Source organism: Hesperophylax consimilis, chromosome 3 (assembly GCF_061612785.1).
Source record: "Hesperophylax consimilis isolate HC1 chromosome 3, BYU_Hcon_1.0, whole genome shotgun sequence".
Classification (NCBI taxonomy): Eukaryota; Metazoa; Arthropoda; class Insecta; order Trichoptera; family Limnephilidae; genus Hesperophylax; species Hesperophylax consimilis.
The window spans coordinates 3429829-3446000 of NC_142838.1; the positions used below are offsets into that span (position 1 = coordinate 3429829).

Here is a 16172-nt window from a genome sequence, read left to right on the forward strand (position 1 = left end):
ATAGGGCAGACCATCTAGATTATTCCTTATTTTAAACCACTTTTACCCTTTTATCTCAGAAATAAACCCAAAACAGTAACTTCGTGACGGGTTTTGTAAAATAAGGTGGGGTCCAACAACGAAGATAGGATCTGCCTGATTTATTTTCTCTTTTGAATCACTTTCACCTGTTTATCTCAGAATTTTAAAATAATAAGATAAGACATATGTTTGATTTGAGCATTGTATATTTTCAGTTATTTTACAGTTCACCAAAGTTCTCTCGGCTGCTAAATTATAACAATCACATCATATCATAAAATTAACTACGGTAAATCAAAATAACAATTCATTTATACAAAATATTTTCTAAAATTATATAAATATTGTAATGACCTTAAAAGAGGTGCTCCTTAAAAATAATTATTATGATGTTTAGGAAACTAAAAAGTGTCTAAAAAGAAAATAGCTAATCTGTGTTATTAAATTTATTCAAAGTATAAAAATTAGACAGGTTTATTACGTCTTTCGCCTTCAAAATTTAAATATGTATGTATGCGTTTTGGATTAGGCATTATTTGGCAATCGATTAACAGGTTCAGGACTTAAACAAACTAAACCCGAACATGCCCGGTCAGGCACCGTGGCAGCTAAACGATTAAAAACAGATATGTAATAATTTATTTATTTAAGCCTTCAAAAACCTTATTTGGTAAGCATGTATACTATGGATATTGAATGTGAGTAAACATAATGTAGTATGAAACATTACATCTGTATTAATAAGTACAATATTATACATATTTCTGAAAAATTATTTTTAAAAAATGAGGTTTTTTGGTCGTGGTTTAGTTTTTTTTAATTAGTACATACATACAATACATAGTACATTAAGAGAGCACTCGAGATATAATTAAAATACAATAGATCTCTATGTACACAAAAATGTGAGATTTAAATCTGCTAAGCATATTATTTCATAGCAATTTCATTTTATATTTATTTATTAATAATATCAGTTGTAAGAGGTATACAATATTATTATAAAAAAATACTTTGTGGCAAGTGATTATTGCTTATAATTAAATTATAAAGATCTACAGAGAAAAGGCAATTTCTTTTACATATTGATTGGGCTACCCTGGACGATTCCTCCGTTTTCACATACTTTCTTGGAAATTGCAGATAACTTGGAGTAAACTCCGAGGTGGGTCCCGGAAGTGATATGTTCTAGGTTTGTCTGGACTCTTTCGGAAGCCTGGAACAAAATATAAGAAAAAATGTAATATATATGTGTAAACAAAACTTTTGCAAAAATTTTACAGGAAAATAAAATATACAAAAAAAAATATTGAACCACCTCACTAGGCTGAACCTGTTCTGAGGCGGTAAAAAATAAATATTTGGTTAAAAAATAGAATCTCACTGTATTGGTATAATCTGGTACTAAGGTTGTGTGAGAAAACAATTGCTTGATAAGAGATTATTTTGATAAACCATAGAAAAAATCAAGTTTCATTACCACTCTAACCAGACATTAAACTAAACAGATTTTTAAAAAAGAGACATAATGTCTCAAATTATTATAGAAATCAATTTTATTTTTCATAAATTCCAGAAATCCTGTACCATTAGGCTTTTTATAGAGTAGAATTTATTGACATTTGGTATTGCAAGAAAAATAATAATTTGCAATATTTTATAGTGGAATAACTTGTAATATTGCTCAAATTGTAATATTTAACTGTTGAAGATAATATTAGCAACCCTCAAATGAAAAATTTGAAACAGAAAAAAACAGAAGATTCGGTCGCTAAAGATGTGACCGAATCTCTTTCTGTTTAACATTTTTCATTTGAGAATTTCTAATATTATCTTCTTCCGAATAATAATTTTGTTTACCTCTGTGCACCAGATTTGTGCCATGGACGTTTCGAAGTCAATGGTGGGCAGTCCCAGGGTATGGGCGCGGGTGGCGCGCGAGAGCACCACGGCCATGGTGTAGTTGTCCATTGCCGCCTGCGCCAGGCGATGCAGCACAAACTGCTCATGCACTATGCCCTTGCCATACTTTACCAGCGCAGCCTCAATGGCCTGGCCGAACGAGTCCAAACTCTGAAATAAAAATGGATCATTCATTTAGTCAAATTTTCCCCATTCCCTGCCTTACTTCACCACTAACTAGCCAGCTTCTGGGGCAGGTCATGGAATTCAACCAACGTCATTGTCGTGGCTGCATCCGAGTGGCTCAGCTCTTCACTCAATGAGCAGTGGGTGCAGATGATGTGGCGACCTTCCTGATGGACGATTCTTTAATTTAATTTTATTTTTAACTTTACTCACACACAATGTTTTTATTTTACATTAACATTAGGTACCCAGTGCAGGGAAGTCATTAGCCTCCAAGCTAGAGGGGGCAGCTTAATTTAATTACAGAGCTTACAGGGAAGGAACAAAAAAGTAGTCAGAATAAACTAGAAATATTATATAATTCACCTATTTGGTCCCCTTTATATAAAGTTCACTATAACAATATACAAAGAGTTCAGCACAAATTTCTCAGGTAAGTAAATTTTAAGCTCAGAATTCCAATTCATTACATTAATTATGTCAGTTTGGTGAGTCAATTGCATCTAATAATACTGTCTGACAGGAGAAATTACACAGTCATTAACAACTTAATTGACAGTCCTGCCATCGTTCACACTATTAAATTCCATGTGCCGACTAGGAATACAAGACAAAATATAACATTCTTCTGCAATACATAAACAACCAACTATCAGACACACTCACTGACCAATAGGATGCATGATCTGGGCAACAAGTACTATTGATATATTTATTGACTCCATTTATAGAACTAAGCGTAATCAATACCAGCATTTTGTTGAATCCTACAAACTAGAGTAGCGTTGGTAATTAGTTTTAGTGATTTGACTTATATGTAGTATTGTTCTAGTCTCTATAATATTTTATGTTACTTTCATATGTTTTACTAATATTATTATTTTTTTTTTTGTATACATGTAAAAACCCGGTTGGGCATAAAACCTAATAAAATAAAATAAAGTGAAAGGCATAATAGAATGGCTGGTAATTTACCAAGCACTAGTGAGTACAGTTAGGTAAATAAATGGGTGAATTACCTTGGAAGCCAATTGGGCAGACGACTGGAGGGGGGCAGCCACCAGATGGGACATGGAAGGGCCGCTGGATAAGCCGGCAGACCTGATCGCTCTCTTTCCAGCTTCGGAAAAGATCAGACCAAGGTTGGCTGTTGGATTCTTGAAAGCTGTCTGAAGTTCCTTCAAGTGTAAGCCGGCATACTGAATTCCTGAAAATACACATTAAATTGACATTAATAAATTGGTACAATTGCAAACTAGTAATAAATATTTAATTTTATTGGAATAACAAAACAGGAGGCGTTGTTCCGGTAAGAGATTCTGTTTTCGATTACAAGTTGCGACCATTACCTTTTTATGAGTCTTGTTCTGTTTCATGTTTCGTTTAGATTTATTAGTATCTTCTACAATGATTAATAAATATTTATTTAAAAAACGTATAAAATTAAATTATCTATTTAAGCTGTTTCTTGCACTACACATTATGCTAAGCCACTGAAAATTTAAAATTGTACTTGGGTTATTATTTTACAAGTTTTGCAACAATAAGAACAAATATTTTTCAACAACATTCTTCACAAAAATAAACTAATTCTGAGAGTACCTAACCACTGTCATTATTCAAAATACATTTCAAATAAATATAATATATAATGTAATATACATTCTTTAGGATATTAGTTTTACTTTACAAATTCTGGCCTTCAAACTAAAACAAAATAGCTCTTGCCCGTTATCATGTAATAGCTTTTTAAAAATTATCACTTTTTGTAATGCTATTACAAACATAATACTAACTAACCATCATGCCGTTCCGAAGGGGTAGGCAGAGAGGACAAACCGCCAAACAATTCGGTGTTTGCACACACTTCTTGCCTCATTCACATTCATACATCGTCTCATATATACTCTTCTATAAGTCTGACTCTTGACATGGCCCGATTCAGTTGGTCGGGCCAAGTCTTCCTCAGGCATTCCCGATTTCTGCTACCATTAACATTTGCATCATATATTCTCCTTACACTCCTTTCTTCTCTCATTCGCTCTACATGCCCAAACCATCTAAGTGTCCCTTTCTTGATCTTACTCATTACGCTTACAACAGCCTTGCACTCTTTGCGGATCTCCACATTTCTCACATGATCATACATGGTTTTACCACACATACGCCTCTGGGATCTCATGTTTACAGCATTCAGTCTTCCACAGAAAGCTTTAAAGCCAATCAACCTTACCTGTAAGAGCAACAAACAGCCTAAGAATGTCATTGGTTCCCTCAAAGATTCTGAAGATTCTGAGGTCTCGCATGATCTTCTCCAGTCCTGCGGAGCGCATGAAGCCCATTCCTCCCATGATCTGGATAGCTTCATCACACACAAACCAGGCGGACTCACTTGCAAAACACTGGAAGGAAATAGCAAAATAATAAAGGTAGGTACAGGTTTTTTAATATATACTTTATATTTGAGTGTGTTGCAAGTTTATAATATTGGGGTAGGTACCTACTGGCCTTGAAACATTTTCCTTCATATTCAAATATGTTCTAATTTTATAATTGCCTTGTAATGTCTTTCTTCATATTTGAATATGTTCCAATTTTTAAATACATACAATCAAACACCCTATATTATTAATAATATGTCCAACTCCAGTAAAATATTGGCAATATCAATATTGGCCGCTAGAGGCGCTAGTGTAACATATTGATGTCGACATTCCTTTCAATGGCGGCAAATTGAATTTATTTAGTACTTGGTGGCAGTGTTTCGCACTTTCTAATTTGTATTTTGATCAAAATTGATAAAAAACATATAAAAATGTTCCAAAAAGTAGGTTTCGTTTGTGCAGTTTACAGATATAATAATTATAAACAACAACACTCCCAAGTCGTTTTTAAAGATACAAAAAAACGCTGACAGGTTAGTTGGTGAAATATAATATGAGTTCGTTAAATCCTAGCAAATAAAATGTTCTTAATTAGGTACATAAAAAGTGAATTATACCATGAAAATATAATTATACAAATTATAAGGTTAATTCAGCAAAGCTGTGTTAGTTCCATGTAGTATTCTGTGTTCATGTTGATGTTATAAATCATTGTCAAGCATTTTTGTACATGTTTTGAATTATCAAATATATTAAATATGTTGAAATATTTTTTTTATGTATGAGCCCTTTTCCATACCTTAGTAATGTCTTATGTGGGTTTGTTAAATGTTATGTTGGGTTTGACAAGAGAATTATGGAGGGAAAATTGAGTTCAGGATGGTCAGAGAAAGATGTTTTAAAGGTTTCAAATTTAGAAATAATAAATAAATAATTAGTGAAAGGAAAACTTCTAAAAACAGATTTCTTACAAATAAACAACAAACGTCAAAGTATGCATAACGTTGCCGTAGTAATGAATTTCTTTAGTTCTAATTGATTAAGCGCCAGTTGTTTCTCAGAATTTGAACAATTCATAAAATTTCGATGTTAATTTTCAAGTTCTGTAGGCCAGTTGCTTCACCTAACTGAAATAACAACAGAACTTGAATAGAACTTTCACAAAACTTGAGAAATAATAACAAATTATTATAAGCATTAATTACCCGCCTGAAATATCCTGAAATATGTGCTATGCTTAAAAACCTTGTCTAATAAACATTAGTTTATCATTAAAAAATAATGTTGAAATTAGATGAATTTTTCAAATTCTGTGAAACAACCCGCCCTAAGAGTCACAATATTTTATTTTATTTTGCCAAGCTGTAGACAAATTATTTTTTATCAGGTGCTTCTTAGGAAAAAAAATCAATTAATCAGTACAAACTACCTTTGTACTCAATTATCTATGTGTGTCACCAACATTTTTACAACAATTATTGAATTTGCAGATCAAAAACATTGATTTCGAAAAAAGGGTTTATCAGTCATTGAAATACCTAAACATAATCTATGAAAAACTTTGCCCCCGGAATGTTATGCCCACATTTTTTGCTCAACTGGAATGCATAACAAACACATTAAAAGCAGACACAAATTGATAAGATATTAAATATCTATATATATATATATATATATAGATATTTGCCCATTTACTCGAAATATCCTGATACAAGTGCATTTATAGAATAATGCCATTGTGCGTTATCACTATCCATAACGAGATAAGAAAAAGCATGTCAATCTTTGTCAGATTAATTGAGAATGGATAACAATACTTGAACTTTACCTAGGAGAAAATATGCAGAGAACAGATTCCGAGATTGCTATAATCAATACTGAATAAACAATTACTCATGAATTAATTTTATGGACTAATGGACTAAACCCAACATCCAAATTTTTAAAAATAAGGTAAGTGTTTGTAATTAAAACAAACACAGCAATAATCATTTAAAATGTAAATATACATACCTTTGAAATGGCAGCTTCTAGATGGTAGTCAGTGCTGCCAGAGTCCATGTTGGAGCTGATCATAAAGGCCAGAGACTCGGTGATGTACTGCAACATCTGCATGCGGCCCAGCTTCTCCTGGATGGTCCCGTAGGTATCGATGCGGTTGCCGAACTGTGTGCGCGTGGTGGCGTGGTCTGTGGCCTTCTTGATGCACGTCTTCATGGTGCCTGCTAAACAGGCGGCCATGCCGAACCTACCGTTGTTCAAGATGTTCATTGCTACCTGTAAGGAAATACTCAAATCAGAACAAACTTATTACATACTTGTTATTTATGAGTTTGTACGATTTGGCATCATCGGCAAATAATTCTATTTGGGATTATTATATCATTATTGTATTACAGATTATTATTATTAAAAAAAATCTTCTCATACTTATACCTTTTTAGTTGTATTGGATTTAAAACTTTTTTACACTTCAGAAAGTAGGTTGCAAGGTTCAGTTTACGAATAAACAACAAAAACACTTTCAAGTCATTTCTCAAGGTGTCAAAAAACGTTGTTTTACAAGTACAAGTCGAAGTTATAAATAATCGTCAATGTTAATGTGCAAACCACATTTTTGTATTTTTTTACGAGACACCTCACAAGAGCGCCATGTCACCACCTGGTTGGGCAGCCTTGTAAGGCGGGTTAAGGTAGGGGCTGTAGGAAAGGATTTATTAATGCAAATCTTGAAGAGGCCGGGATTGAAGGCCCTATGAAGAAGGAAAAACTGAATTTTGAATTTTAATTAAGTTTTTTTATACATCCATAATATTAAATATATTGATATCTTTTTGTAAAAGTATTTAATTACCTTTCTAAACCATCAAAGACAGAGTTAATAGCCGCTTTAATATTTTTTAATGTATGAGCAAAAAATTTAGTAAGGTCGTACGTAGGATATCTAATTTTGAATTATTTTTTCGACTTCTATAATTATGAGAACCAACCAAAGTGCACAACTCATGCCGCTTGGAGGCGCTAGTGTAGAATCTTGCCTTCAGAAAATATGGCAAAGTCAGACATTGGAGGTATTATTAATATTCAATGCCCAGAGTTGCTAAACAAGATTTCATTTAATGTACCTGCGGGTTCAACACGCTCTTGTGCAATAATTAAAATAGTGTATTATCCAAGGTTGATATTTTCAGTTACTAACCAAATAACTAACTTACCAAATACAAGAGGTCCATAAAAGAATATTTCTCTGATGGTTTGTGAATAATGTTTGTGTCTCTATTATGACTTGATTTATATCTGCAACCTTTCTCCATGGCTATAAATGTATTGTTTTGTAAATTTTTAGTTTAATATCATCTTTTGTTTTATATAAATTATTTAATTCATATTCCTTTCTCACAAATTAAAATAACTTATTCCATATTATGCTGTCTCAGTAGAGGTAAAGTCACAAGGAGAAAATCCATAATTGGTTTTATTTTACTATATAATACTTATGTACAAACTGATTAAATGTAAACTGTCGATTTCCCGAAAATGAATAAATAAATATTATAGGGTATTTGCTTGTGCTTATCATCTAACCTCTGAGGCGTTTGTTTGAGTTTTGGTTGAGTATAGAAATAAATTTAAAGAACAGCAAATCATTTCTCGAGTTCTTTGAACCAGAGTTATGATTATATTATCATATCACAAAGTATTTATTTCATATGAATATAATAATATGTATGTAAGTTTTTTCCTAACAATTATTTGTTTGACTTACTTTGAAACCGTTCCCAACTCCGCCGAGGACATTTTCAACTGGAATTTTAACATCGTCATAATATATTTCGGTGGTGTTGGAGCATTTGATGCCCATCTTCTTCTCTGCGGGTCCACTTGTAACTCCTCCGAATGCTCGTTCTACTATGAATCCTGTAACCTACAAATGAAAATGTTTTGTTTTTAATTTCACAAAAAATGTTTAAATAATATCGGCGACCAATTTTAAAGATGTACATATTTGAAATTAAATAGGTAGGCGCTTTTGTTTTAAACATTGTTATGAAAATAACATACGATTCTTACACTAAGTAAGAACCTGTCAAATCTGTGATTTATCTTGTCTATTGTTTATGCTCTGGTAACAAGGAACTCTAACAGGAAGTGACAAAAAATTCAAGATGGCATCACTTCCCGGCCGGACAGACAGGAGCATAAATGAACCACTCACTAGATCAATATCTTCGGGTTTTTAGTACTGAGCCCATGGGTCCTAATGTTTGCCATAGATAAAAGTCTGTAACTGAAAAATATACGTCACTACTACACCTACTCACCATCGACTAGGATAGAAACTATAAAAAAGGCGTAACCATAGACAATATAATTCTCATTCGGAGCCAACCCATTGGCTAGCCTAAAATCGGCCAATGACAGCGGCCTATAAACATGCATGAAGTTCGTGACAGCGGCCTATAAACATGCATGAAGTTCGTATTGGTTTGTGGAAAATATACGTCACAAGTTACCCATAGAGATTACCGTGTCTTTTTTTCTGACCCACTTTTTTCTCGGAGTTATACCCCCCTGGACAGGAGTGAGGGCGTCCGGTCGGAGGTCAATTATTATTTCTGGGGGTCTGAGAATCTGATCGAAAGATATTTCATGGATTTGTGATTAATACCGAAATGTTCAGTTTGTGCTTCAAGTTTAGAAGTCTAATAATATTTCCCGCGAGTGGAATTCGCCCCGGGTGGCATGGATAATGAAAACGTATTTCGCCATGTGTGGCCATGGAGGTAATCAGAGTTTATCCAAGTGATCGGTGGTTATTTCTGCCGATAGACTGTTTTCGCCGTGTGCATTTTGATTCGGAGCATTATTAAGTCCCACCTTGCCTCATGGAAAGGCAACTTACGGATTAACCGTCGAACCGGCACATGGCTGGACCACACTGGGCCGTTGGCCAGCCACATCTTGATGCTACCGTCTACTCCTCTTGGCTGGACCTCACTGGGCCTCAATGTACCATACCTCAATGGTCAATAATGTACCTGAAAACCTAACACTTAACTCAGCCTATTCACACAACATTGGGCTAAGTAAGTATCATAACATAGTGGTAAATACTACTATCATAACAACATCCACAATCAATAATACCATAAATATATTTTGTATTGATAATATGTAACAAAATGTGTATGTGTGTGTAAAATGTAGAGATTCACAAAGAATGCAAGGCTGATGTAAGCATAATGAGTAAGATTAAGAAAGGGACGCTTAGATGGTTTAACCACGTAGAGAAGCAAATGAACAAAGAAAGGAGTGTAAGGAGAATACATATATGACGCGAATGTGAATAGTAGAAGTCGGAGACACCGGGGAAAAACATGGCACTATCAAGTGAATCAAAAACTTGAGACGGGCCAAATCAAGAGTCAGAATAACAGAAGGGAATATATTAATGTGAATTAAGCAAGAAATATGAGCCAAGACCAAGTTGTTTTGCAGTCTATTCTCTCTGCCTACCTCTGCGATTGGTGGGCTAGTTAGCCATTGAAATGTGTGAACTAATAACAAAAATAATATATGGATGATTTGTATAGTGCCATTTTTATGAAAAATCACTGCAAAGGCGTTGTAAAATATTGACAAATGTATGTAGAATTTCCGAATATGTATTTGGAAATTTATCAATACAGTTATTATTGAGCTGGCCGGCCGGCACAAACATTCTCAACATAATTTTTCCCTCAATGTTGAAATTAAAATTTTAAACCATTTGATTTTGAATGTTACTTCACAAAATTGGATTTGAAACTAATTGCATTATTTCACGATACACAAACCATCGATTTCTACTAATATTATGATATAAATTATAATTCTCATCAACCGTATCATACAATAAACCAAAATCCTGATGTAATTTGACCTGTAAAAGTGATATGAATAAATGAAAATAATATTTATGTTATTTAATAATATGTGCTTTAATATTATTATTTATTAACCTTGTCAACTTTCTTTCCATCCTTTTCAACTTCAGTTTGTGCAAATACAGTCATGATCTCAGCCAGACCTCCATTACTGATCCAAATCTTAGACCCATTAAGGATCCAGTGTTTGCCATCGGGAGACAAAACAGCCCGCGATCTGAAAAAATAAATAAATTAGAACATCTCTAATGCATAAGCTACGTAATACACATAGCCGGTAGCAAGGACAGTGATAAGTGGTAACTAAATTACAATTTTTTTAAATCACCGTCCTAAGAAAGGTGATAAGTGTGGTACATATAGTAGTCCCAGAGAGAGGTCATACTTACGTCATCGATAATTTAATCATCCTCTTCCCTTTCACACGTTTTGTGGAAAAATGAAAAACACGGAAGATACTAGAATGATGACGTTTTGTACAACCTCTCTCTAGGACATGCAATTCAGTAAACTCTTGTATTCATAGCAGAACTTGATGGTGTGCGTGTCCACACTGCGCAACAGTAGCCCCACCTAACTACGAGGATGAGCACGCAGCGTTAACCAAAAAATAGAAAAGATTCAGGCAACTAAATTGATACTAAAGAGACGACAGTGGCATGTAATGTTCTACAACCAAAAGTAGGCTATGTCGTCGGCTTACTGCCAGAAGCCATCAACAAACAAAATGTTAATTCTGAGAAAGTCGACTTTAAAGTTTCAGCTACCTTTAATTGGTTATATCCAAACTAAAATAATAACAAAGACGATTTTTTTAAATGCACTTTTATTTAATTAAATTTAATTTAACATTTTTGTTCTGTTGAAATTATCAAGAAAAAATAATAAAAACTCCACTGAGTGACTTTTTACAAACATCATGGTAGCAATGAATGGTAATATTGCTTATCTTGTAAGAAGTCATCAAAATTTTTAAGTGTTTAATTTTTAGAAATACTTTATGTGCATTTCCACACTTTCTAAATTAAAATATTTTAATGATTATTAGTATTATATGCACTTAGTCACAATTAGGGTGCTCAATTAGCTATAAATAAATATAAAGACTTATTTATTGGATAAAGCATGAAAAAATAGATAGATCGTTACTTCCAACTCAGTTTTGACAAAAATGTCACTTAATGACTTCTTGTAGTAAACCTATGATGTGTAGTTTTTTAAGTTCTGGTATGAATTGTGCAATGATTATTTGAAAATAGCCGTTTTATTGTCGTCTCCTTTAATTGTTGTAGCCAACTGAATAAATGATCATACAAGATCCTTACCAAATTCCATCAAAAAAATACATTTAATTCAGAAATTTTACGCATTTTTTAATTTTCTTTACATTAGTTTTTCTTAGCTTCTCAGCATAGACATATGAATATTAGGTAGACCTGCCCTAAGTGATTAAAAGCGTATTATCCCCACTCCCCATACCGGTTCCATTGAGCCGGCTGGGCTCGCGTACGGCCTCAAGTGATATTTGAAAACGTGACGTCATCATTCTTGTGCGAACTATGGTCGAGGCATCATCGGTTCATTTTACGAAATAACACCTCAAAATGTTTACTTGTACTATGAAAACTGGTAAAAATAGATGCGAAAAAAGAGAATAAACCCAATTGTCGTATTACATTCCATATATAAGCATTATTTTATTTTATTTTAAGCATATTCACATCGTATAATATGAATCAGTTGTTACTATCACATCGAGAAACGTCTGGACGCGAAACACAAAGCTGGTTGGTTGCTGGGAAGTAAATTATAAACATTTATAAAAGTGTCTTAACTAAATACTCTGAAACTAACTACGACTCTGAATATAGAAGCTGCCTTACTTTGCCGAATTTGGACTTCGCAAATTTGTTCATAACGTGGCGAGTAATTTGCGCTCCCATGTAAAAATGTCTATTCATTCAAAGCAGATTTTACTTTTAAGAAGTAAATGGTGATATTATAATGCGAGATGCCTATTTACTGTCAGATTGATATATTGACGAATCACAGTCATCTTCACTCCCTTCGTTCTTCAACAGTTGATTTTACCCCTCGCCTTTATCTTCTCGTCTATTAATTCCTATGTCTGTGCTTCTCAGCTTTTCAGCCTTTCTACTTCTTTAAGAGTAACTTACTACTTACTAGAGGTGAGTACTTGAAGTGAAATGACACTAAACTGCGCTATATAAATGCCATATTATTATTATGAGTATAATAATGTGAAACTGTTTTTTTTTTAACCGTTGAAGTTCTGAAACGGTTGTAACAATTTTGTGGATTTTGGGATAATCGTTTAAACAATTGTGTAACTACGGCTGCAATACACCTGCTCAAAATGATTCCAATTCGTTTGAGAATTCCAAGCGAATCGTTTAACAAAAGCTCCCACAACACTTTACTAAACTTCTACGCCAGTTGTAAACGCTTTCGCCACAACCGCCTGTCTATTATGTTACATTTAAACAGTTTTGAGTAGGTAACTGTTTATTTTGAGAAGCCGAAAAGGTTTCGGTTATTTTGAAAAATAAACTGATATGCCTACCTCTACTACTTACAACTCAACGCAACTTAAAATTAACTAACAGATTTAGTTGCCACTTATAACTGTCCTTGCTATTGGCTACGTATAGAAAACAAACTATAACAAAAAATATGTATAATATTATAATATTTAGTCTAAGTCAAAGTGCAAAACTTATCAAACACATTGAAGAATCAATACCGTGAAGCAAATTAATTATTATCTGCAATCATAAATGGGAATTATAATTAGTAATCATCACAACATTAATTAAAACAAGATATTGACTCATCATTTGTAGTTATTTGTAGTTATACAACGTTTTTTTTCACAGGTTTATTGTTACAATACTTTTGAAATTAATTGATTGAACAATATTGGGGCTAACTATGAGTAAAAAGTAAACATATAATAATAATATGTAGCAGTTATCAGAGTCCAGACTGGCGACCAGACAAGTTAATCCAAAGGTTTTTATTGACATGTTTATTCAGCACTAAATAAACAAAGTTTGATAAAAACACCTTTTGCGATTGCGATTGTTGCAATCTTTTTGCAAACAAAAGGAAATGATAAAAATCATATTGACGAGGGAAAGTATAAATGGCTTAATCGCCATACAGTATTTTCTTTCCAGCATTGATTTCTTATCATAATATAAATAAGGAACCCCAGTTCATTTTTAAAATAATTTTTTATCAATAACAACATTCCACTTAAATACCAGCATATTCATTTTTAATATTGGCAAATCTATTCACGCTGCTGCACGGGCTGCCATACTGCCTTCTATTGAACACTCTTGACGTGCGCTAGGCGCAATACACATCATCCAAATATAGGTATTATTATTAAAAAAAAAAAACAAATTCAGTATACGGCGGGAGTATACAGTTGTGATTCCGTGTTGGAGTTGTCACAATAACGGTAGATGTTTCCTTCTCGACAGGTAGAAAAGGAACTATGGAATTTCGCGGTGATACCATAGCAATTCAAAATTTAGTTCTGAAAATGAGTGCTGTAACTTTTACACCAAAAAACCATGCACCGGGGATCAGGGGGGCGTGCGCGCGAGGATTAGATTCACTAATTTCCGATAGCAAAAAATATTTTTTTTTTATACAATACCAGAATTTTAAACCCGCAAAGACTCGTGGCGTAACGAAACAGAAACAGCCGATGCAAAGATGCCAACCAAGCAGGGCATTTTGGAGGGATAGTGTTTTATTCATTTTTAAAAATCTTACATATATTTACACGTAAAACTTACATATTCAGAATCAGTTTCTCGACCTATATGAATATGTACTTTTAAAGCCATAATATTTTTCACTCAAGTTCCTTATTGTTTGCTTTCAAATGATATAACTAACCTGATAGATCCAGCGTCAGAGCCTGACGAGGGTTCAGTGAGACAGAAAGCTGCAAATTGGTCAGTGCACACGCGTGGAAGATATTTGGCCTTCTGTTCAGGAGTTCCCACCAGCAGGATTCCCTTGAATCCGATGGACTGGTGAGCCCCGAGAGTGATGCCAACTCCCAAATCGTGCTCACCCACAATCTGTACGAGGCGTGCGTATTGTGTGTTATTCAGACCTATTCCCCCCAAATCCTGGGGCACTTGCAGACCGAATGCACCGAGTTCCCAAAGCCCTTTCAGTGTAGCATCATCAATTGACTCGTTGGCATCATTTTTCATGGGGTCATTTACCTCCTGTTATAAAAAATATTGTAGAATTGATTAAATATGGAATATATATTGATGTATATCTTCCTGAATTTTTAGAAGTGTTTCAAGGGTTGCTAAATCAATATTATTTTAGGTTAGGTTATTTAGTGTCAAATGCACTTTAGGTGAACTATTATCACAAACCTATGCAATATAAATGAATTGTTATTATTTTATAAATAAATACTTAAAAGCAAAAAAATGTATTCATAAAAAAAAAAAAATCAAAAAAATAACCTACAGTAAAATGTCAAGGAGAATAAATGCCTGGACGAGACCCAAGATTTTAATTTGGCTAGAATTGTGACCTAAATATAAAAGTTAAGCTTAGATAAGTATTATACAAAATGAATAACATGCAATACAATCTCTAATGTTGTCAAAGTTATTAAATCTGAGTGTATTTTTTGGAAATATAGTTTCGAGTTATTTTTTAGCCTTGATAAGGTGATATTTCACAAAAAGGGCACAAAATAAAATATCCAAGCATTATTATTGTTATCTTTTACCTGGAAGAACTTTTCAGTAGGGGTGATGATGGCTCCCAACAGCTCCCTCTGCTCTTCAGAGAGGACATCCGGATAGGGGAACACCTGCGAGGACTCCAGCTGCCCGCGGAAAAGGTTCATTGTGAAGGACATGTTTTCCTTGGTGGCCTCCTCTGCCTTTGACTTGGGGGCTGCGGTTCCCAGACATCTGCAAATATTATACAATTAGCTCAAATTTTATTTTGCTTAAATGGCATGTTGTCGAAATAATAGGTGACAATTGGTGACAATGTTGTAAAGTTCACGACAAATAGAATGTTTATATAAAAGGATTGAATTGCGCAATTATGTAACATTCCGAGTACATGGTTCAATCAAAAACTATAATCAAGGGTAAATTAATTCAGTAAACTTTTCAAATACATATTAATTTGTATACCTTGAGTGATTAGAGAAAGTCTGGGGCTTTGCAGCGGACTTGGAAAGTCGAGTTATCAAGCGACTGGCTCTCATGGTGGGAGATTACTGTCTTGTAGCGTTACAACGTGAATTTAAAATGAAACACTACCGAATCAGCCTCTATACAAGAACTTTGTTCCAAGTTTCAAGAAAAGTCCAAAGGTTACTTTTATAATACTACTGCGCTGTCAGTCAGTGACGTCTGAGGAAGTTTGAAGTTGGAAGTCATAGATATACCATTCTCCATAGATACACCACCCACTAAAGTAGTAATGGGCAGGATCCAAACATTTTGATCGAAACAATCACACACGAAACAATTCACGACGGCGCAAGCCAATCGGTAAAGAGACCAGTTGGAGAGGTCGAAGAGTCTCCCCAAACCAGCCTCTCTTGATCTGATACGCCTCGCAGCTGGTGGGCAGGCGCATCCTGAACACATCTCACCTGATAAACCGGGTACCCCTGCTAAATTATCAAAGGTAGTGAACCACTTTGAAACGTTAACGAACG

General features: G+C 34.0%; 1 protein-coding gene across 1 annotated transcript; it reads right to left on the reverse strand.

Annotated features, from left to right (window-relative positions):
• Positions 1–215: 215 nt before the first annotated feature.
• Positions 216–15871, reverse strand: Acadvl (Acyl-CoA dehydrogenase very long chain). Its single transcript, XM_089650829.1, has 10 exons — positions 15640–15871; positions 15222–15408; positions 14357–14697; positions 10496–10637; positions 8260–8418; positions 6507–6770; positions 4343–4511; positions 3129–3316; positions 1882–2094; positions 216–1237 (listed from the first exon to the last, which is right to left on the reverse strand). The coding sequence occupies exons 1-10, from the start codon at positions 15711–15713 to the stop codon at positions 1100–1102; spliced, it is 1875 nt and encodes a 624-aa protein (XP_089506955.1). The 5' UTR covers positions 15714–15871; the 3' UTR covers positions 216–1099.
• Between the last annotated feature and the right edge of the window lie 301 nt (positions 15872–16172).